Source organism: Hibiscus syriacus, unplaced genomic scaffold (genome assembly GCF_006381635.1).
Source record: "Hibiscus syriacus cultivar Baekdansim isolate YM2019G1 unplaced genomic scaffold, ASM638163v2 tig00110328_pilon, whole genome shotgun sequence".
Taxonomy (NCBI): Eukaryota; Viridiplantae; Streptophyta; class Magnoliopsida; order Malvales; family Malvaceae; genus Hibiscus; species Hibiscus syriacus.
In genome coordinates, this window is record NW_024062685.1 from 7,205,916 (window position 1) to 7,230,874 (window position 24,959).

At 34.5% G+C, this 24,959-nt stretch overlaps 2 protein-coding genes and 2 non-coding genes across 4 annotated transcripts; 2 read left to right on the forward strand and 2 right to left on the reverse strand.

The window, feature by feature from the left end:
- Positions 1-12,909: 12,909 nt before the first annotated feature.
- Positions 12,910-12,982, reverse strand: TRNAA-UGC. Its single transcript has one exon. It is a non-coding gene; the product is annotated as a tRNA-Ala (tRNA).
- Positions 12,983-14,258: 1,276 nt separating this feature from the next.
- TRNAA-UGC lies at positions 14,259-14,331 on the reverse strand. Its single transcript has one exon. It is a non-coding gene; the product is annotated as a tRNA-Ala (tRNA).
- A 1,431-nt stretch (positions 14,332-15,762) lies between these two features.
- On the forward strand, positions 15,763-17,865 carry LOC120118700 (AP2-like ethylene-responsive transcription factor At1g79700). Its single transcript, XM_039138706.1, has 8 exons — positions 15,763-16,004; positions 16,099-16,181; positions 16,323-16,331; positions 16,445-16,533; positions 16,706-16,779; positions 16,893-16,943; positions 17,083-17,159; positions 17,303-17,865. The coding sequence occupies exons 1-8, from the start codon at positions 15,763-15,765 to the stop codon at positions 17,857-17,859; spliced, it is 1,182 nt and encodes a 393-aa protein (XP_038994637.1). The 3' UTR covers positions 17,860-17,865.
- A 2,473-nt stretch (positions 17,866-20,338) lies between these two features.
- Positions 20,339-23,223, forward strand: LOC120118612 (V-type proton ATPase subunit d2-like). Its single transcript, XM_039138635.1, has 10 exons — positions 20,339-20,659; positions 20,844-20,964; positions 21,387-21,494; positions 21,578-21,680; positions 21,862-21,942; positions 22,050-22,135; positions 22,249-22,308; positions 22,404-22,452; positions 22,533-22,667; positions 22,832-23,223. The coding sequence occupies exons 1-10, from the start codon at positions 20,479-20,481 to the stop codon at positions 22,961-22,963; spliced, it is 1,056 nt and encodes a 351-aa protein (XP_038994566.1). The 5' UTR covers positions 20,339-20,478; the 3' UTR covers positions 22,964-23,223.
- The last annotated feature ends 1,736 nt before the right edge of the window (positions 23,224-24,959 follow it).

The window sequence follows — 24,959 nt, forward strand, 5'->3', positions numbered from 1 at the left end:
TGAACAATATGAAAGAAATGATTGATAAGCATTTGACTGCTGGAAAGAGTCTTGTTGAAAACCCCACAAATTCTTTGGGTGTTACACCTGTTCAGATTCCTGAGTTCACCTCTGTACCCCAGGAAATTCAGTCACCAATTTATTTTGCTGTTAAGAACTCACCATATCAAGCTGGAGCATCATTCCCCACTAATTGTCCTATTACTTCTGAGTTGGAGCCTGATGAATTTTGTAATAAGGTCATTGACCTAAACAAATCAGTTGAGAAGGAAAAATTCACTCAACGACTGGAAAATATAGAAGAGGTGATAAAATCTATAGAGACAGTTGAGTCATTTTATGGGTTTGATGCCAAAGAACTAAGTTTGGTCCCTGGCCTGGTTATTCCACCAAAGTTCAAGGTTCCAGATTTTGAGAAGTATAATGGGACCACATGCCCTTCATATCATATCACTATGTATTGTCGTCGTATGGCTAGCTATGTAGAAAATGAAAAGTTGTTGATCCACTGTTTCCAAGACAGTTTATCTGGGTCTGCATCCAGATGGTATAATCCACTAAAACGTACTCAAATACGTTCTTGGAGGGATTTAGCTCAAGTTTTATTCGGTCAATACAAGCACATGAATGATATGGCATATGGCCCCTGATCGAACAATGTTGCAAAGCATGAATATGAAGTGCAATGAAAGCTTTCGACAATATTCACAACGATGGAAAGACGTTGCTTCTCAAGTACATCCACCATTGACTGAAAAAGAGTTCACTACTTTGTTCATCAGCACATTAAAATTTCCTTATGTTAATCACATGATAGGGGTTGTCCCTAATAATTTCTCTGACATCATCATAAGTGGAGAAATCATCGAAATGGCTATCAAGAATGGCAAGATAAGAGGCTCTGACAATATTAAAGTCAAGAAAGAAGCTGGGGTTAATACAATGAGGTCTTATTCAGTTAAACATGGTGTCAAACCTTATAGAGTGATCAAGAAGAAAAAGAATGTGCAGGGATTTCAATTTCCTCCCTTCCACAGTTCGAGTGAAAAATTGCATCCAAAAATGCTCTCAGCCAGATCAATTACTCCACAACTTGATCAATCACAATGGCCTCCAAATGAGAATTGGACCTATAAGGAAGTTCCTTGGATAAATCAAACTAGAATTCCAAATTGTTCAGTTAAGGTTCCTGGTAACCTTAAGGGAAATTTCCAAGACCCTTTAGAGCAAGCAATTCAAAAATGCAAGATAAAAGAAGGGGTTAAGGTTCAATGTTCAGAAACCATTGTTGCAACAGAAATTAATATAACCAAATCCTACGAAGAATATCAGGCACAAGAAAATGGGAAAAGAAATCAAAAGGCTCCCATGGATGTAATTCGAGATTGGCCTATAGGTCTAAGAAAGAATGAGGCAGATATAACCCAGAAGACATCTCAGATACCTATATCAGATTTTCCGAAAACCAGTAAGGCAAGGGGAAACTTAAGGAGTCTGGTTAATACTACCCCAGTTATAGCTGAAATGAGCATTCAGAACCCCCTCAATAACATGAGAGCATTCATTCGTTCAGAACGGTCAAAGAAAGTGATAGCCTCGCGAGCGAGAAAAACTCTGAAGGTGTTTCAAGAATCTATCTCAGACCTGTACCCTCATTTGGTTAAAGGTCAATACATTACACCAAGATTGGTGAAGGTGTCACCAAAGCCTTATGCCCATTGCTATGATCAAAATATCTTCTGTAATTTTCACTTGGGAGTATCTGGACATTCAACAGGGAATTGTTGATCACTGTTAAAGGAAATAGAGACGCTCGTCGACAAGGGAATCTTGACACAAGAAACGATCAAGGAATGGGGGGAAAATAAGGATAAAAATCCTGGGCCAAGTACACACCCAATAATAGAGGAGTAATGATGCATAAACAAGTGGAAGTGTTATCTACCACTGTAGTACTTTCTATTTTCAGCATCTTGTTTGAATATGTTTTTTGTTCATTTCTCCGCCTTTTGTGCAATAAATAAATATGTGTTTCTTTTATGGTTATGAGCAAGGAGTCAAATTTTAATCTTGAGATTATTGAGTATCAAGTAGATTAAATATTCTTTTAATTTTTCAAGAGTTATAGATCTATTGGCAAGTGGTAAAATTATATCTTCAATATCCCATCCAATGTCAATTACTCGACCCTTACCAAAACCAAATCCTGACACTACATTTATCTGAGATTCTGAAGAAATGTCTCTACTTGTTTTTGAGACATCAACTCTAGATGTTTACCTTCTCGGATAGAGTTGGTTGGTTTATGATATTACCCCTTCCACCATATACATGACTTTAAGAGTCACACATTTATCCTTCCAAACACAAAACCATCATAAACCAAAAGACCTCAAAAGAACCAAACTTTCAATTATCCATGAATTTTACTGCAAGAAGAGACGAGATGAGGCATCATGGACCAACTCATTGATGATAATTTCGAGTGATTAGGGCATACTCAAAGAAGAAGGGGAAAGTGAATGATTGAAATAAATATATCATGCATTAATTACATTTTTTTCATGTAAATAAAGTTAATCTTGAATATTCATCCCCCCTGCGGATACCTCTTTTTACAAAGGTTTCTGTGTATGAGATGATGAACGGCATTGTTTCATTTATCCTTTAATATATATATATATATCCTTTGTTGTCCCCATTTGAGCCTGAATAATTTTTCTTCTAATTCAACCCTAACCAAGGATCACCCTCTACATTGGGGGGCAAGGTAAAGGATATTGGCTCACAAGAATAAAGATTGTCAATACAGTTTTATTACGAAGACAAGTTTCCATGAAGTCATGAAAGTTTTGAACTACAAAGTATATCAAATACAGAGTGCTTGAAGATCAATCCAATCAAGAATAATGGAAAACCTCCAAAATGCAAAAGGAAAAGGAAGTGCTCAAAGCAATTGAAGTATTATACTCATCCAGCAAAGAAAGAAGAAGAAAAAAAGGAAAAAAAAAGAGAAAAAGGAAAATTGAATCAAGATGGGTGATTTATTGAGCCTCAAGTTACAAGGTTGATCAAGTACAAACAAGAAGAGCAAGAAATACTGAAGATATGAGAAAATGGAAATGAATCCAAAATTTGGCAGTCTAGAGGGATCCAGTTGATGGAAAATTCCCCAGCAAGGCAGATCCAAGTCAAACAAAACAAGATTGATGGCATCAGAATGAATTGATCCTTGGTTTGATGACCCTTAAACACTTATTTGGGCCTTTTTTTTCCTTTTTTTCATAACCATAAGCCATGGCCTACGTTACGTACCTGAAAAGTCCATTTTAATCTTACATGGATTTCTAAGTAAAAGAGAATATCTTCAGAATTCATTCCGCCTCTCAAGATTGATTTTTATTTGCAAAAATTGGTTTTTAAAATCTTTAATGCATGATATGAAAAATGATAAAAGTAGGGTTCAAGATATAATTTAAAAAAAAAACATCTTTGAAACCAAAGGAGGATTCGAGTTGAAAACCTGAAAAGGCGGCTCGAATATTGAATGGTGCAACAACGACATAAGAGACGATCTTAAGCTCTTATGAAGCACCACACATCTCAAAAACGTTCCTGAGATTCTGGAAACGAGAAGCATCTCTACAAGATGAGCATAATAACCATTTCTTCAAGTTAGTGGAAGCCCGAAGCGACATACTGAACCAACTTGAAAGAACCTACTTTACCAAAATCAACCTACACCTTAAATCAGTCAATAATTTTGACACTTGTCATAGGACTATGATTTTTGAATGATTTAAAAGTGTAGTTGATTTATTTGATATTCATTAAACTCATTGTTTATGATTCGATTATATTGTGAACCTGAAAGGGGTAATACTTTACAAAATTCTTTCATTCTTCAATAAAGAAAGGAGAAAAAACATTTTCAAACAGTACAGTCTCAAATGAGGAAGGTCCTTAAAGCAATTGTTGCTTATTATACCTCTGTTGTAGAAAAAGAATGAACGAAGCCAGAAGAATGAAGTGCTTCACATTTTTGAAGGCAAGTGGTCCAAGAAGCCAGAAAGTCTGGAGAATTGAACTTGTGACACTCTCCTATGACATTAGCAATTCATCAAGAAAGATTATCGTTTATCTCATGCTGAGGGCGATAAGCATCACCAGAAAGATTATTTTCCCCAACCATCAATTCATGTTCTCTAGAAGATTACATCATAAAGCCATGAACAAGTCACTACCTGCACTCTGGTTATACCGTGATGCTGACTCAAGTCTTGATACATTATTGCTACTTCTTCTATGCTGATCATTTTCTTTGTCAAGATGATATTCATTATGTCCTTCAGAAGATTGCTGAATTTGAATTTGAGGACTTATGACACAGAATAAGACATTGGAACAGAATCTACCCTTATAGGCCTTTTATATAGGGTAACATTGGTTACAGGATTCCAAAAGTTGAAGATGACAAATTTTACTGTCAACTAAACCGTTCCATAATTCGAAAAAAGTGGGATATATTGAAGCAGCAGAAGAGACAGTTTGTTGTAGCAATCATTGCAAGTAAATGAACCAACAAAAATCTTCAAGCCCATCACAATGATGTTTATTTCTTCCAGTAAGGTTGTTACGCTGGATGCCACTTACAACAAGGTCGAATTCGACAAAACTACTCATCAATTGCTCCAACCGATCATCATTCAGTTCTTGCACATCTGTTTTCAAAAGTATGCCAAGACAGTAAAAGGCAACTTCTGCATCATTGATCCCATAGAAAAGAGACAGGACATTGATACCACCATGGAACATGTCTCTATACAGATCCTTGTGTATGGTTTTTAGGGAAACCTAGAAGCATTTCCACCTCATCAGATTCAAGTGGAACAATTTTATTCTTTTTAACCCATACCAGATTCCATTTTCAGCACTCATCAAGAACATACTTCTGGACACTCGAAGGTGGCTCATTGTCATAAGCTTCAAGAGCCTTATAGATCATTTCTGTCAATTTGGCACTTCCTGTACATGTTTATAAACAGTTCAACTTTGTTCTTGGATCCCAAGAAGGCCATCATTTCTTTGTCAATGTAAAAGCATCAGCACATGGAGGAAGCAGAATAAGAGAAAATCTGTTCTCAATTGGCAAAATTATGAATATAGCCCTTTTCAGTGTAGTAGCATGAAAATGCTTCGAATCTACAAATTTTGGCTCTACATCGAATAAGTACTGTGATATTCCAGTCCAAACATTAACTGGAGCAAGTGCCATGTGCTCATAGTAGAAATAAGAAGACTCAATAGCATCTTCTGGAAGTGTTCTTTTAGTTATCTGATCTGGTTTGGTATGAACCCCAAAACCAATCATTGGATTTAAAAGATGAATTTGCTCATAGTAGAAATAAGGAGACCCAATAGCATCTTCTGGAAGTGTTCTTTGAGTTATCTGATCTGATTCGGTAGGAACCCCATAACCGATCATTGGAATTGAAAGATGAACTGCATGATCATCTTCATTAAGAAGCTTCTTTTCAAGCTTCCTCTGCTTTTTCCTTTTCCACAAATCATAGCCCAAGTTTCGCCTTTGCTTGTAATTGGGATCATTGCATAATGGCTTCCTATCTTCTACCATAAGAAGTGCATTAGTAACCTTAGCCATTTGATCAGCACATATAAAATCTGTCAATTCTGTAATTGATGAATCTGAACCACATCTCTCCATGGTTATTGAAGCCTCAACCTCTGAGAATCCCATTTTTGTCAAGTATAACAGTTTACTCTCCTCATCAGAATCAGAATTCATGATTTCCTCGATATCAGAAGAACTATCAATATCTGTGAAATCATCCTGAAAGATCGCTTCATAATCAGATGAGTTGTTATCAGGATCAACATGTTGCATGGGTGCGGATTTTTGATGAGCTTGTACCATTGTATATGTAGTCTTGCCATTGCATCAGATTACTGTTTGCATAAATTGGTTTCTCTCCCACAGAAAAGTATATTTCAGATATGGCCTTCACTGAAAGATGATAAGCCACTGTGTCAGCCTGGAACGGATTACCAAGCTATTTTTACTACTCTGTCCGACTAAATCCTTCCAGATACAGAAAATGGTCACCTCATTCAGAAGACACATATCTCAGACGTTTCTGTTAGAATGATTGAGTACTTCTTAAGTTTGTGACAACATGAAGAGAATTCCATTTACTTGACAATACTACTGTTTAGTAACACCATAATGAGAGCATTCAAGATAAACAGATTTGGGGCACGAATAAAGCCACAAGTACCTACAACAGTGTATTGTCAAAATTAGACCTCTTGGGATCATGATATTCAAGTCAAACAAACATTGAGAGTAAACCAGAAACAGAATATTGGGGCATCTCAACAGCCAATTTCATATAGAAATATTCCATGTGGGATATCTTGAGGGCTTATTTCCACCAACAATATGAATATTTGGGTATTCTTGGAGGCTCATCTCAACAAGAAGTAATGTTGAGCATACTTTTAGCATATGTATCAGCAAATGTTGGGGCATTTTAAAGATTCCTTCAGACAGATCCATGTGGGGCATTTTGAAGGCTCAGATTAACAAGAAGCAAATGTTGGGGCATGCTGAAAGCCCATTTCAATCAAAATCAGAACTGTTGATGCATTTTGAACACTTGTATTAGCCAATGTTGGGGCATGCTGAAGGCCCACAACATCTTGTGTCAAGATCATTGACTTGAACAAATATTTCCAATGAGACAGAAAGGTGTGAAGAATGAAAATGGTGAAACAATGATAATCGAGCTGACTATACATAACTGCTTCGTTCATCAAGTAGTTATATTATGATCATGTTGTTGAACAAATATCTACTCAGCAAGTATGGTTTCAAGTACCCAATCTTCTTAACCATGTATCACATGACAACGTGTTCTTTGTTAAGCTACATCATGGTTGCATGAATAAAGATGGTCCCCATGCAGACTATTCGATCCAGGGTTCAGTTCCTCGAGATCTCAGCTTTGAATTTTGTATTCTCTGTGTCGGTGACAATTGAAAATATTTCTTTGAGATTTCCTGGCAGTTAGTTTCATACCATACTGTTGGAATTACGAAGCTGTTTTTCACAATAGTTTTCGCTTAATCGATGACATTGGAAAGGGAGACTCGATTCACTTATATTACTGTTATTCCCGTTGTTATTGGGGTTTTTATTGCCAGCCAGGAATGAACTGAATTTTTATCTATTTTGGGTTTTATCATGTGTGTTTCATCCCCAGCAGCAAGAATTCCACAGATATCTTTCTGTACATGGATCCTATAGATGAAGTACTTCTACTTTCTACAATGCTCATTACAGAAGAAAACGTGATCAGTATTACATTTGCCCTTGCCCAGGATGATATAGAGATCAATTAGTGTCTCCTATTCAATTCGACACCAGCACATTTTGTGAATTTGACCAACTATTTTTGGTCATACCAGTATTTCACCTGTATTCCCACTGAGTTTTGTTCTCAAGTGGTTTTGTGACATCATACAAAAACTTTGAAAACCATGCAAAGAGCTTTATTGACCAACAATTCGAGCAGAAGCCTCAGGAGATGAAGAATTTGTTGTCAAATGTTTTATGAACCAGTGATTATGGTGTTAAACCAATGTTGTTATCATATGGTTTTCCTTTATTGATACAAGATGAAGATTTCTTTCCACAGAAGGAGAATTAAAATTTTAAACAAGAAACTAGTAGTACCAACTAAGGTTGAATGACATGTTGTTGTTAAGCATTTCGATATGATATGATCCAAGTTGCCTTATTTGAGATTTGATTATATATGGAAATATGAAAGGAATTGGAATAAATCTTCCTTATGATGTGTTTCAAGAGTTAAAACAGAACAGACTCTACTCTCCCAATTAATCATTGTTGAGTATATCTACATCTACACTCTTCAAAGATGATAGATTCCCTTTTTAAAGATGACAGATTATCTTTTCAAAGATGAAAGCTTTATCGGATTTCTGCACAAGTCCAAGCAAAGAAAATTAGTTTTATCCAAGACAAAATAGGACATCAAGGTCATAGTTCTGACTACAGCAAGAGTTCCACAAATGAAACATTCCTTCAGAGACTTTCATGAAGCAAAGAAGACATAAAGATACAAGTTAATCAGATGATTCTGCAGAAATGCAAGCTCTACACTGATATCCAGAAGTGACCCTGACAATAAATGATGAAGTGGAGGAAAACCAAGTTCACCATTTTTGAAGCCAAATGAAGATTGCATCAACATTCATGCATCATATTTAGGCATTTGCAAAAATAGGTGCATTTTCATTCATTTTATTCATGTTGAATTTTGACAGGAATTTCAAATATTTTAGCAAAGATTTAAATTCATCATTCAATGGATCAGCATTGCCAGGTCGAGTTCATAATGAGAAGAACTCATCTGAAGAAGGAAGAAGAAGTTCATAATGAGAAGAATTTGTTCAACCTTTTGTTTAAATTCATCATTTGATGGATTAACATTGCCAGGTAGAGTTCATAATGAGAAGAACTCGTCATCTGAAGAAGGAAGAAGAAGTTCATAATAAGAAGAATTTGTTCAACCTTTTGTTTAAATTCATCATTTGATAGATTAGCATTGCCAGGTAGAGTTCATAATGAGAAGAACTCGTCATCTGAAGAAGGAATAAGAAGTTCATAATGAGAAGAATTTGTTCAACCTTTTGTTTAAATTAATCATTTGATGGATTAACATTGCCAGGTAGAGTTCATAATGAGAAGAACTCGTCATCTGAAGAAGGAAGAAGAAGTTCATAATGAGAAGAATTTGTTCAACATTTTGTTTAAATTCATCATTTGATGGATTAACATTGCCAGGTAGAGTTCATAATGAGAAGAACTCGTCATCTGAAGAAGGAAGAAGAAGTTCATAATAAGAAGAATTTGTTCAACCTTTTGTTTAAATTCATCATTTGATGGATTAACATTGCCAGGTCGAGTTCATAATGAGAAGAACTCATCTGAGGAAGAAGAAGTTCATAATAAGAAGAATTTGTTCAACCTTTTGTTTAAATTCATCATTTGATGGATTAACATTGCCAGGTCGAGTTCATAATGAGAAGAACTCATCTGAAGAAGAAGAAGTTCATAATAAGAAAAATTTGTTCAACCTTTTGTTTAAATTCATCATTTGATGGATTAACATTGCCAGGTAGAGTTCATAATGAGAAGAACTCGTCATCTGAAGAAGGAAGAAGAAGTTCATAATAAGAAGAATTTGTTCAACCTTTTGTTTAAATTCATCATTTGATGGATTAACATTGCCAGGTAGAGTTCATAATGAGAAGAACTCGTCATCTGAAGAAGGAAGAAGAAGTTCATAATGAGAAGAATTTGTTCAACCTTTTGTTTAAATTCATCATTTGATGGATTAACATTGCCAGGTAGAGTTCATAATGAGAAGAACTCGTCAACTGAAGAAGGAAGAAGAAGTTTATAATGAGAAGAATTTGTTCAACCTTTTGTTTAAATTAATCATTTGATGGATTAACATTGCCAGGTAGAGTTCATAATGAGAAGAACTCGTCATCTGAAGAAGGAAGAAGAAGTTCATAATGAGAAGAATTTGTTCAACCTTTTGTTTAAATTCATCATTTGATGGATTAACATTGCCAGATAGAGTTCATAATAAGAAGAACTCGTCATTTGAAGAAGGAAGAAGAAGTTCATAATGAGAAGAATTTGTTCAACCTTTTGTTTAAATTCATCATTTGATGGATTAACATTGCCAGGTAGAGTTCATAATGAGAAGAACTCGTCATCTGAAGCAGGTAGAGTTCATAATGAGAAGAATTTGTTCAACCTTTTGTTTAAATTCATCATTTGATGGATTAACATTGCCAGGTAGAGTTCATAATGAGAAGAACTCGTCAACTGAAGAAGGAAGAAGAAGTTTATAATGAGAAGAATTTGTTCAACCTTTTGTTTAAATTAATCATTTGATGGATTAACATTGCCAGGTAGAGTTCATAATGAGAAGAACTCGTCATCTGAAGAAGGAAGAAGAAGTTCATAATGAGAAGAATTTGTTCAACCTTTTGTTTAAATTCATCATTTGATGGATTAACATTGCCAGGTAGAGTTCATAATGAGAAGAACTCGTCAACTGAAGAAGGAAGAAGAAGTTCATAATGAGAAGAATTTGTTCAACCTTTTGCTCAAATCCATCACTTGATGGAGCAGCTTTTCCAGAGAAGTTCATAATGAGAAGAATTTATCTGAAGAAGAAGAAGTTCATAATAAGAAGAGCTTGTTCAACTTTTTGCATAATTCTATCACAGAAGGAGATAGATTAGCATCAACCTTTCCAGAGAAAGTTCATAATGAGAAGAGCTTATTTAACCTTTTGAATGACTCTATCACAGAAGGAAATAGGTCAACATCATCCCCAGCAGAAAGTTCATAATAAGAAGAACTCATCTGAAGAAAGAGAAGAATTTATTCAACATCTCCATCATAATCAAGTGAAGCCAAATGGATAAAAAAAATTTATTATCTTTTCATCTTTGCCCTATTCCTGTTAACACAAGAATGAGCAAAGAGGGGCAGCTGAAGATACTAATTTTTTTCCCATATTGATTTATTTATTATTATTATTATTATTTATTATTATTATTATATATTATTATTATTAAATAAATATATATATATATATACACCGGCCCAAGATCGGGGCCCGATTACAACTCTGGCCCAACAGTAACCAAACACGGTGGCCCAGATCCCAGAAGCCCTAGGGTTTCACAACCCTAGGTTTATATCCCGGCCGCCACCTTCAAGCTTCAAGAACATCCACGCGGCGCCACCACTGCCTCCAGCTGCCTTGCCGACGCTTCAGTTCCAGATGGTCCAACCAGTTGCTGCCGACGCTGCTGCTTCCACGACGCCGGCCTCGTCGAGCTTTCCAGAAGCCAGTTGCCTCCCAAAATCAGAGCTCTATGGTGAGTCACCGCCATAGCTTGGTGACTCACCAAAGATGCTACCCATGGGACCGGGCTGAGGAGTACACTGTGGTGGCTATAAAAGCCACCACTGAACCTGCAAAAAAAAGGAAAAAAAACAGAAAACAAAAAAAGAAAACGAAAGGAAGAGATAACCACAGCAAGCCAAAACAGAGACCAACAGCTACGGAGCAACCAAACAGAGAGCAGAATACGAGAATAAATCAACAACCAATAACCAGAAAGAAGAGGAAAAGGAGCATCTTACCATCGTAGAAGCCTCTAAACCGTCTGGAACCACCGGAATCATTGTAAAACCGAAGGTAAAACCTTCGATTTATTTTAGATCTAGAACGATCTAGAGCATTTTAGGACAAACGGAGGCCATATTCGGCCTTAGAAGGTCGAGATCTATGCTCTAGAGTAATTTAGGAGTTCCGGTCACCGTGAGCGGTGGCCGGCGGTGGCGATCGGCGCCGGAAATGGAGGCCGGTCTTCTCTTCTGGCGAGAGAAAACGAAGCTTCTCTCTCTAAAGAGAGAGAAGCAAAACCAGAGAAGTGAGAAAGATGGCCCTTAGGGTCGGCTTAAATGGGTATAAATACCCTCATCAAAACGACGCCGTTTTGGTGAGGGTATCTGTGTAATTTCACATATGGGTAAACCCCATCCGCAGTCCATCAGTTTTATAACTTTACATTTTAGTCACTAAATCAATTTATAATCTTTTTAATTCGGTTCTTTAATTTTAATTTAATTTATTTTAGTCCTTTGTATTAAAATAATATATTTAGGGTAAATAACAGATTTAGTCCGTTAATTTTAATAATTAATATTTTAATTCCGAGTAAATATTTTTAATTTATTCTAATATGATATTTGAATTTTATATAGTTTTATTTTAGTCACCAAATTAATAAAATAAGAAAATAGCATGTTTAATTACTATAATTTTGATTAATATTGAATTAGGTTTTTAATTTTAATTTTACTATAATTTAGTCACTAATTTTAAATGTTTTCATTTATTTTACTGCTTTTAAATATATCGTTCTAATTGTATTTTTATTGTTTTAATTGTTTATATATTTAAATATTTTTACTATTATTATATAGTCATAAACATATATAATAAATAAATATTTATTTTTCAATAAATTATTTTTAACATTTATTTTTTAATATCGAAGAAAAGGGCAGTCTTAATACAACTGGATGTCCTATTCTGGTATTTTAAAATTAAATATTATAAAAATTATTACTTAATTTTATTCAGATTAATATTTATTAATATCAGAGAAAAGAGCTGTCTTAAGACACCTAGAAGTCCTTTTCCGATATTTCTAAATATTTTCTAAATATTTTTTTAAATAATATGATTATAAATTAAATATATTTTGAATTTTTAAATTTTTAATAATAGAGACAATTTATAATTAAAAAGTACCAATTTTGGGCGTTGTAGGGGTGCTAATCCTTCCCTAAACGTAACCGACCACGAATCCCTTTTTATTATTAAAAAGAACGAATTTTTGGTTATAAACGCAGATCAGTTCATCTTTTAACTGATGTTTTCTTAAAAACTCTGTTAAAAGATAATTTTTAGGTATTCGACCTACCTGACCCAAAAGGCCGATGGCGACTCCCAAATTATTTTCAAAACCATTTATTCACATAAATTTTCCCGCCAATTTAAAATTTCGTGCCCGGACGAAAACCGGTTACGACATCACATCTTCACATAACTTCAAACTAAAACACTCTTGCACTCATGTGCAGTGCCATCTTTAAGATGACAAAATTGGTTCAGATAGAAAGAGACTAAGAAAATTTAGCAGTGTAATTGTGTTGTCTGTTTCTGATTGTTATAATCAGAACAAAAAGGAGGGGAAGGAAAATGGAGATGCGGGGGATCGAACCCCGTGCCTCTCGCATGCAAAGCGAGCGCTCTACCATTTGAGCTACATCCCCAGCTGTTCACTGCTGTTCAATTTAGGTATTAGACTTCTTCTAGTATTGACTTTGGTGAGTAGGCTGTCATACTCCAACTATTGATTTCTCTTGAACCTATATATGGACATAAGTTGAAACTAGGAATGGGATAACTTGAAAACTTAACCTTTTCATGCTTGTTTAAAGTATTATCTGGTTTATAGTACTGATCTATTCAAATAGCTTTAGTTGATTGCGAATAACAAGTCTAAACTGGCTATTAAAACTCGTGATCCGTAAGCAAATGTGAGCATAGATGCTAAACAGGGTTAACATTGAGTCAATAGAGTTGTAGCTGCTGCATTTACATTATTTCCCGGTTCAAGCTTGGGTTCATTGCTTGCTTAAAATTTGGAACATAGAAGTGCAATTTACTTGACTGAACTCAAAAGGGTGTATAGAATTCATGATTATGATAAGAAATGGGCATCTTTTCAGGTTCTATCCCAAGAATAAATTTCCCATATTCAGTTGGTCCGGGGCTTTCTCTCACATGTAGTTGTGATTGTGCAGGATGAATGGAGAATTCAGATGTTTCCCCTGCAGTGGAGTTGAGGTTGAGATGCAAATCAGGAGGTAGGGTTTACCCACCGGAAGCCCCTCTTGATATCACCAAGGTTCTCGAGCTTCACATTGTAAGCGGCGAAAGAAAAACGATTGAAAAATTCATTTTCTTTTAACGGAAATCATTCCTCTTATACAATCAAAGCACTCATGTTGCATACAAGATGGGAACTCCAAGGGCTTAATAAGGTTGTTGATCCATCTCATTTCACAGTCGATGTAAAAGGAACATTATACCCTGGCCCTGCTAGAAATAGAAACCGACTTAGGGGTCATTTAGAGATGCACGTATAATTTGTAGTATCGAGTGTTGACAGGTGATGGCAAAGTTGGTTGAGAGTGTGAAGCAGAAAGGTGGTGGTAGGTAGCTTGCTCTCGGATTATATCAAATTCAAGAGGGAAAGATCCAAATAAACGTGGTTTGCCACATCTTCACACAACTTTAAAATAAAACACACTTGCATTGATATGCAGTGCCATTTTTATGATGACAAAATAGGGTTATAGAGATTTGAGAAAATTTAGCACCGATTGTTGTTGAGGGTTACTGTTTTTAAACATTATCCGAAAAGCAGCTCCATATTCTTGAGATTGTGTGGATGGATTTTCCTTTGAATGCAGCTGACTTGTGTTTTCTGTTTCTGATTGCTTTATACATATATAACCAACACAAAAAGTGTGGGGCCGGGAATGGAGATGCGGGGGATCGAACCCCGTGCCTCTCGCATGCAAAGCGAGCGCTCTACCATTTGAGCTACATCCCCTGCCGTTGAAACGTTTCCTCTTCTAATTTTATTTCCTAATATTTTTATCTTATTATATCCTTCCCCTTATTTACAAAATGAAATGACAGAACAGAGAATTTTATCATTATATATTTATTTGATTTTGTCGAAGTTAATTTTTATTTAAACTATTAATCGGATAGATATAAATTATGATTAAAAAATAGACGAAACTTGGTCCAAAATCGATGGAACAAAATCTTTTGTTTTTTTGAAAGGGATGCAACAATATTTAGATTGTGACTAATAAAGAACTATTCGTTTATAGCCTCGTTTTGTATAAGTAAATCAAACAATTTTTACTCCCAGAGATCATCTAACTTATGAAATCAAAGTTTACCACTAGATCAATAATGAGAAATCAAAGTTTAGATTGCTGCAATCTTTAAAGAAATCAAAGTTTTAGTAAAACAGAAAGATATTATATCTTCAAGATAAATACTGAAATTCGAATCCACGTAAATTACGATATTATGAGTATATTTTACCACTTGATCAATTAATGGATGTCATTGAGAAATCAAGCCTTTCACTACAACAAGTTTTAGACTTCTGATTAACCATAAAAACTTCAAACCCCAACAGATTCATAAGTTCATCCCGTGGAACCTCATTGATTCTTTCATGCTTCATATAACTTACAGCTCGTCTCTTTAAACCCAATGAACAGAAGCTGTCAAAAACAAAAACAGACAAAATACTTGCTTATGACCTAAAAAGTTCAATGTAACTATTTCAGATGTATAACAAACTGCACTGCATGGGCTATGTTTACAAGAAATTGTCCGGGAATTCCTTTGAGCTGGCTTGTCTTGTATGCAAGAGTTAAAAACATCATACGCTGTCAACCTGTTGAAAACAAAAATTGGTACTTCAATAGCACACTCTTCAACAGTGTTTTCGCCTTCGGATTCTCCGGAGGAATTTTTCGCCTCTTTTCAACTGGCTGACTGAGTCTGTTCCCGTGGCGAAGCTTTAATGGACTGAGTTTCCTATGGAATCAAGGAGCATAATGTTCTTTTGATTAAACAATATGAAATTATTTAATTCCTGGTCGGGGGAAAGTACAAGAAATTCCCTCTGGTTTTAGTTGAAAAAACTACTTAAACGAAGCATAATTTAATCTTTTAATGGTTGTTAACTATTCAACTACATCTAATCAGTCCGCTATTTTTGTCAGCAACTGCATTGGGACATCTGAAATTCATCTGGCATTGCAAATTTGTCTTCATTGTTCATAGAGATCATCGACACACACTTGTTTTGTACTAAACAAACAGTTTTCCACAACCATAACGGAACATAATAACTCCAAATTCGATAACCACATTATATATACATCGACTCTTTAGTTTCCTATGAGTCCAGCAGCTATTTAAGAGAGAAGAAAGAATATCAAGGCGACAAGAGATGGAAATGTTTATGGTTAGCGAACAACAATGCCTAGGAAGCCGTCGGCGCCGGTTAAGCTCGGTCGTCGAAGGTGAGGTTCAGAATTTGAGGTGTGTAAAGAGACGTCGACGAAGTCCGGCTTCGGTTGCAGTTGGATTTGATGGCAGTCACGGCCTGGTTCAACCCCAGCAACAAAATGATCAACAAACCATTGCCGCTACCACTGTGAAAAGAAGCTCGAGGTTCCGTGGTGTCAGCAGGTACAAAACCAGACCTTTCTAAACCCCATGATAGCAACCGTGACGTTGGTTTCGTTCGAGTTTGGCCAATTTTTAACAATGTTAAAATGAACAGGCATAGATGGACTGGGAGATATGAAGCTCACTTGTGGGATAAGCTTTCTTGGAATTTTACACAGAAGAAGAAAGGGAAACAAGGTAATCTTTCATTCTCTGTTTCGTTTCCCTTCTTTTTTCGGGATCATCGTTTTCGATTCATAGATGCTTAAGTATTTATTGTATGATTCTATGTTCCTCCATGGATTCCTGCTGTGAATTTGACTCTTGGGGATCCCGCAGTTTATCTTGGTGAGTGCATCTCGATCACTGTTAAATGTCAAGTCTCGCTTTTTTAAAACAAAAATCTCTTTCTATGATACAGAGAAATGAAACATGTTCTTCTCTTTTTCCTAAATTTTCAGGAGCTTATGATGATGAAGAAGCTGCTGCAAGAGCATATGATTTAGCTGCACTTAAGTATTGGGGGACATCAACTTTCACCAATTTCCCGGTAACTGGCACCTTCTATTATTTTTTTCCGATACAAAAAACGGTTGCCGAAATGGAGATTCGAAACTCAAACTTGCTTATACTCGGATTCAGGACCTTCTATTAGTCTGAAGACATATTGATGTATGTAATATGTAAAGAAGTTATCTAACTCCCTTTAATGATTTCTGCAGATATCAGACTATGTAAAAGAGATTGAAATGATGCAAACTGTGACAAAAGAAGAGTACTTGGCATCATTAAGAAGGTAATCTCTATTATGTATATATATGATTATCAAAATCACAAATTTATTTACTTAAATCAAATTCTAGATGTTATTGTTGCTAATTAATGTATGCTAATTTTAATTTCTTTCAGAAAGAGCAGTGGGTTTTCAAGAGGTGTATCCAAGTATAGGGGAGTTGCAAGGTACTTTTGTTTAGAATCTCTGGTAATAACCTATGTAATGTATTATGAGACAAAAATATTCGAGGAAAATGAAAAGTTCGAATAATATAAACGAATCAATATTTTCAAATTTTAAGATTTCTTTGGATGAATCATGCAGACACCATCACAATGGAAGATGGGAAGCAAGAATAGGGAGAGTCTTTGGGAACAAATATCTCTACCTTGGCACTTACAGTAAGTGTATATCCATATATGTTATTCCTACTTTTTTGAAGTGTTCATATGACATTCGTTTTTGATACGTAGAAAAACTTAGAAATTTAATGCAAACATATTCATATCTTACACTTAACACATTAATCCTTATGACATTGCAGGCACCCAAGAGGAGGCTGCTCGGGCTTATGACATTGCAGCAATTGAATATAGAGGGATAAATGCAGTGACCAACTTCGATTTGAGCACATATTTCAGATGGTTAAAACGGGGAACAAGTGATCCAGTTTCTGCAAATGAATTAATAGCAATGGCGGAACCTGAATCCAAGGCTTCATTTTACCACTCTTTAGCAACAAACCATTGCTTGAGATTTCCAGAAAAGCAAGAAGCTTTCGAAAACAAAATCCCATTAAACTCATACAGGTCTTCTTCTTCTTCAACATCACCATCATCATCACCCACCGCACTTGATCTGCTATTCCGATCTTCGATATTCCGAGAACTCGTCGAGAAGAACGCGAATGTGTCGTCCGAAGACGGAAGCAGTAGTAGTGATGCGGACGATGAACCAAAGAACAAACAACCAGGAAATTATGGAGATGATGATGAGTTTAGTAGGCTGCTTTATGATGGCATTGGTGACTTCCCATTTGGTAGCTCTTCTGGTAAAGATAGCATTGAATTTCAAGAAAGAGGATTCCCTTTCAGTTTATGAATCTACAAATGCGTAAAAAAGATTGTAAATAGATTAGGAGTAAAATTAATCTATAATATCTAGTAAGAACTTTCAATGTTTGTTAATGTTGGTGAAATTTAATACTAATAAATTTTAACAATGTTAACAATTGAATTTGAATGTTTAAATATGAGAAATAGAGATTAAATTCTTAAAAACAAAAAATAAACAGACTAAATTTCGCACATACTAAGAGTATAGTGACTTACATCATATTTTAGCCAATAGTTTAATCTAAGAAATGTAAAAAGAAAGTATTTGGAGGAGTATTAAGCGAATTCACCAAAACACGTATAACGACGTGGATCTCATTCTCTATCTAAACTGGGGAATGTCTACGGAAATTTAAAAAAATATTTAATAAAATCGGTTAAGCGATACAGAAAATGTTTACTGATAATAATGTTGTAGGTAAAAAATATGAAGAAATATTTAAGAATTTGGCAACCGGCAAATTTTGTTTATTGGTAGGTATTGATATTGTACACAGTAGTATAGATATATATAATAATATATAAGAAAGTGAAGAAAACCAGTTAAAATATATCGATACCTTTATAAGTATATGTATAAAAGTATCGGTACTTTAGTAAGTAAAAGAATTGCAATAAAAACGTCAATAAAGTATCGATATCTTACACACATGTATCGATACATGACAATATAACAGGTTAAAATTTGACATTCAGTTTCAATTTGACAAAACAGGTAACGAATTTGACAAAACCGATTGAAAATTGACAAAACTGGTTGAAATTTGACAAAACCGATTGGAAATTGACAAAACCAATTGAAAATTGGCAAAAGCGGTTTCAATTTGACAAACCCAGTTTCAATTGACAAAATCGATAAAGAGATATCGGAATTGTTGAAATTTGTATCGATACGTTTACAAGTATATGTACCAAAGTATCGGTACTGTAAAAATTTAGAAGAATTGCAATAATGGCGGTTATAAAGTATCGATACCTTATACACATGTATCGATACATGACAATATAACATGTTGAAATTTGACAAAACCGGTTTCAATTTGACCAAACCGGTAAAGAACTATCGAAATTGTTGAAATTTGTATCGATATGTTTATAAGTATATGTATCAAAGCATCGGTACTTTTATATAGATATGGGTATTTTTATTCTAATATATTTCTCAAACAATTTGCACGCAAAATGTATCGATACACATATATAAAGTATCGATACTTGTAATTTCAAAACCTATTACTTTAAAGTAATAGGTTAATTAACAATGTAAACGGTAAAAGTCTACACGTATATTGATAATAGGCGTAAATACCAAGTATCGATACTTATATATATATATATATATATATATATGGATATTTTTATTCTACTATGTTTCTCAAACAATTTGCACGTAAAATGTATCGATACATATATATATAAAATATTGATACTTATAATTTCAAACCTATTGCATTAAAGTAATAGGTAAATTAACAATGTACACGGTAAACGTTTTTATCAGTATAATGAAAATAGGCGTAAATGTCCAAGTTTCGATACTCATATATAAAGTATCGATACTTATAATTTCGAAACCTATTACTTTAAAGTAATATTTAAATTAACAATGTACACAGTAAATATTTCTACCGGTATAATGAAAATAGGCGTAAATGACCAAGTATCGATACTCATATATAAAGTATTGATACTTATAATTTCGAAACATATTACTTTAAAGTAATATGTAAATTAACAATGTACACGGTAAAAGTTTTTACCGGTATAATGAAAATAGAATTAAATGTAAAAGTATAAAAATTGTCATATAAGTATCGATACTTATAATTTCGAAACATATTACTTTAAAGTAATAGATAAATTAACAATATACACGGTAATATGTTGATAATATTGAAAACAAATTAAGTAATTAAACTATTTTATTATCGTCGAATTTCTAAGGTCTTGTCAGCTTTAAACAGGTGCTACATATTATATTAAATAAGCTTACTTGTTATGTTATTATGGTTGATAATGTTTCTAGTAATTAACCTATTTTGTTATCGTTAGATTTCTAAGGCTCTATTAACTTAAACTTTGATAACATTTTAGGTGTTACTTAATACGTTGATAATATTAATAACAAATTAAGTAATTAACTTATTTTGTTATCGTCGAATTTTTAAGATCCAATCAATTTTAAAAAGACATTGTCTATTACGTTAAATAAGTTATACTTGTTATGTTATTATGGTTGATAATATTTTGAATAATTAACCGGTTATGTAAAAATTAAAATTTTTTTAACATATTTTACATCAAATAATGATATTACTAATTATTATCATTATTATTATCAACACAAATAATATTTTCAATGAAAACATATAATATTTACAATAACACATTTAACCTATCATTTATTTAACCAATTACACCGTTTTCTAACCATATTTTAACCTCCCGTAACTGTAATTTCCAGACACCTTCCCTTCCCTACTACCACAAATCCCCCCCCCGAAGGAAAATAAAATCCTCAAATCTGCAGCTTTAGGGTTCGGTTTTTAATTCCAATTCCCAAATTCAGATCTTAATTGTTCAAATCAGTTTAAAAAGGGCCAAAATGTATGGATTCGAAGCTATGACGTTCAACATCCACGGCGGATACTTGGAAGCCATCGTGAGAGGTCACAGGGCCGGGCTCTTAACCGCCGCCGATTACAACAATCTTTGCCAATGCGAAACCCTTGATGATATCAAGATGCATCTCTCCGCCACCGAGTACGGCCCTTATCTCCAAAACGGTACGTTTCTTTCATGATCTTCTCTTCTCAGTTTCAAATCTACTAAGATAATTAATTGATTTCGTTTGGATTGAATTGAAATTGATATTAATTACAACTTCATGGAGTTACTTCAAAGTACTTAATAGCATTTGAATTATTGGATCTTTTTAATTTGATTATAAAACCTGTTGATCCTTTGCAGAACCTTCACCTTTGCATACGATTACGATTGTGGAGAAATGCACTCTTAAACTTGTTGATGAGTATAAGCATATGTTATGCCAAGCTACGGAGCCATTGTCCACCTTCTTAGAGTATATCACGTGCGTAAAGATTTGTCCTTTTTGTTTCTTTCTTTGATTGCTTGAGAGATATTGAATTGTCTTTCTCTTAGATATAGCCAAGGCTTTTATTTATTTCACATATAATAATCTGGGTTTAATTTAATTTAATATTTAGCAGCGATCAGCTTGTTCGCTGCCATCTGAGTACTAGTGGTTTGATATGGTGGTGTGAATTGTGTACATCCTTTTTCTGCTAATGCAGTTTGGTTAACTATTTAGCCTATTAGTTTGGTTAATCAATTTTAAGCACACGTTATAAGGTAGCGGACTCTGGTTGAGCTTTTTTAAGTTGTCTCAGTGATATTTGGAAAGCTGTCTGTTAAGATGGCTTTGAGATGCAGATTGATTAATAGGTTGTTGTGGATTTAGTGAAAACCTAATCTTTTGATTGTTCCATTTAGATATGGTCACATGATAGACAATGTTGTCCTGATTGTTACTGGAACCTTGCATGAGAGAGATGTTCAAGAGCTTCTGGAGAAGTGCCATCCTTTGGGCATGTTTGACAGGTAATCTATCCCCTAAACAGAGATCATCTTATTATCTGACCTCACATGATACATATGCTCACTTTCCTGTTTTGCTGCTTCAGCATTGCAACCCTGGCAGTTGCTCAGAACATGCGTGAACTCTACAGATTGGTTCTTGTTGACACTCCACTTGCTCCGTACTTCTCTGAGTGTATTACCTCTGAGGTACAAGGTTCTAACAAACTTTCTGATAGTGTTTTTTCATATTAATTCTCTGACTCTGTAACTCTCTCGTTATAAGTATGCATGTTACGTTGTTAGTAGCTCTGCTAGAGTGTTGTTTGTGTAATGGTGTAATTTTTTAAACCTTTGATTTTGGGTTCATTCATCTCTGATTTTTCTCAAGGATCTTGATGACATGAACATTGAAATTATGAGGAACACTCTCTACAAAGCATACCTTGAAGACTTCTACAAATTTTGCCAAGTAAGGTTCTAATACAGAAGAAAGTTGGCCTTTCTTTTTGCATATGGCATATGATGTTTTCAGTACCTACCTGTTAATTTGAACATTCTCCCCTCACCCCCGCACAGAAACTTGGTGGTGCGACAGCAGAGATCATGTCTGACCTCCTTGCCTTCGAGGCTGACAGAAGGGCTGTGAATATTACCATTAACAGGTACTATTAATTATGGAAAGGGATCATTTCTTGTAGTTTTCTAGTTTTACTATTGCTACTTTCTTACCATGTATTTTCTAATAAACATGTTTGGTGTGGTTTACTTTTTTCAGCATTGGCACTGAACTAACTCGTGATGATCGGAGGAAATTATACTCAAATTTTGGTCTTCTGTAAGCTCTTTCTTTCAGGCCTGATTATGCTCTTTTAGTTTGGGTAATAGATTCTTCTGTGTTTGTTATCTTTGAAAGTGCTACATGTTAAACAGTTATCCCTATGGCCATGAGGAACTTGCTGTCTGTGAGGATATTGACCAGGTTTGTTTCATTTTCATATGCTATGCTTTCTTAGAAGAAGTTACTTCAATATCTTATCTGTTTCTTTGTTTGCTTTCTAGGTCCGTGCTGCTATGGAAAAATATCCTCCCTACCAATCAATTTTCTCTAAACTATCTTATGGAGAGAGCCAGATGCTTGACAAGGCATTTTACGAGGAGGAAGTGAAAAGGCTTTGCTTAGCTTTTGAGCAACAGGTTTATACTTAATTTCTCAGGCATCAATTATATTTGTTAATAATAGGAGACGAGGAAAGGCACAGTGATGACATATGCTTGACTTTGTTTCCTTTTGTTCTCTATTTTCTTCATTTATTGAACAACGTATCTCTGATTTGCTTTTCTTGGACGATGACCTGCAGTTCCATTATGGGGTTTTCTTTGCATATATGAGATTAAGAGAACAGGAGACCAGGAACCTGATGTGGATCTCTGAATGTGTGGCTCAAAACCAAAAGTCTAGGGTTCATGACAGTGTTGTCTTTATATTTTAGATGATCCGAGAGCCGGTTAAGAATAATTAATTGGATGTGTTTTGCATAATCAGCTGTAAATTTTCATTCCTCAGTTTATCACTGGAGTGGTTTAGCTTCATTGTTTAACATTTTGTGGTAAAGAATGAACTCCATATTATATAATATGTTTTTTGGGGATAAAAACGGTGAATTCAGATTGATTAAAATGTATTATTGTCTTGACTGAGGTTGTTTTCAATAATTTAATGATGAAATTTCTAGAAAATTTCAAGTTCTGGTTACAATGCTTTGAGTTGTTGGCTACTTATTGACTTATTCTAGGAGTGGCTTATCATTTTTGTGGACAGATCACAGATTTGGTTGTCCTTTTTTGTTTTTGTTTTTGCTTTTATTTAAACTACTACTAATGTACGGATATTCTTGGCTTTTTAATTTTTTAATTAATAATAAAAATTTTAAGTAAAAAAAGTATTAAATATTAATTTTTAATTATACAAAACGAATTTCAAATTTGTTCATGAGTTATTGTAGATCATAATTTTTTTCTTGAATAAGTTAGGTAGTATACGAAATCGATCTGTAAATAAAAATGTGTAATTATATAAATGGTCATTAATGTTTAAATAAGTCTCTTTTCCTCATTGATATTTTAGAAATAATGATTTGATCATTAATGTTATCAAATTATAATAAATTGGTCAAACCATTAATGTATCAAATTATAATAAATCGGTCACTTAGCTATTAATAACCGTTATTGGAGTTATAGAATGTTGATGTGATAAAAAAAAAATTTTGACATCATTTGATTGTGCTCAATACTCGGATGAAGTTTACCATCAAGAGATGGCTGAGGAAGAAAGAATAAGATGTTGATTTGACCCTAAACATAGAAAAAGGATCAAACATAGAAAAAGGGATCAATCTTTTCGAAACTCATTTGCAAAATGGAAATTTTGTTAATTCGATTCAAAGAGTTAAAGTTGTTGAGATTGGAACTTTAGGACTCTGAACTAGTGTGTAACTTTCGATGTATTAGTAACCGTTCACGTGAGTTGGTGAAATGCAAATTCAGTGAGAACGAAATTTAGGGTAATCTTAAATATGTCGTTGAAAATAAAGCTTTGGGTCTTGATGGATTCAATCTTGGCTTCTCGAAAAACTACTGACGTTTGCTAGAGATGGCATAGCTTTTTTCGCATGTTGGAACCAATGTTGTCCTCAATGATTTTATTTCATCCTCGAGTATCTAGTGCTAAATACCCGGATCTACATCCTCAATGATTTTATTTCATCCTCGAGTATATAGTGCATGCCTAAGATTAGAAAGAAGCTGGCTAAGAGATGCGACTGGTGTGCTCCTGTGAAGGTTACGATCAAGTTCAATGTAAATGGAGATGTGAAAGGGAGCCACATGCTTACTTGTACATGGGGTGTTTTGAGGAATCATGATACCAAGTTGTTGTCTGTTGCCTGGTTTGATCCCTCGCTGTTGTTCGAGCTTGTATTAGGGCTTCCTTATGTTTTGTTGGTGGCGCTCTTTGGGGCCATGCCTTATATTTGTGTATGGCGCTCTGTTATCCCCCCCCCCCCTCTTTCCTCTACAGTGGGATGGTGTCGAGTGTCTACCGCGATTGTCATTATTTGCATCGATGACATGGTTAAGAATCCAACGGAACTTATATTCAATATTAATGTCACAGGGTTCAAGAACAATGCCCGGATGATTTGCTCATCATTGGGGTCAGCGGACCGGCTTTTGTTGTTGCAGAGAAGCAATCCAATGGAAGGTTGTTTGGTCAACCCTGCTTGATGAAAACCTAGCTGCTGCTACCACCTGACATTGTCAGGGACCTTATTAAAAAAGGTTGGTGATTTTAACTTTCTATAACGGTATTTTTAATTATTAAATAAATCGTTGAGTTGGTCTAAATTTGAATTTCCTATCACTCAGATGACATATTTTGAAAGATAAATATAATGTTTTTAATATGTAAAAATCACAGAAAAATTA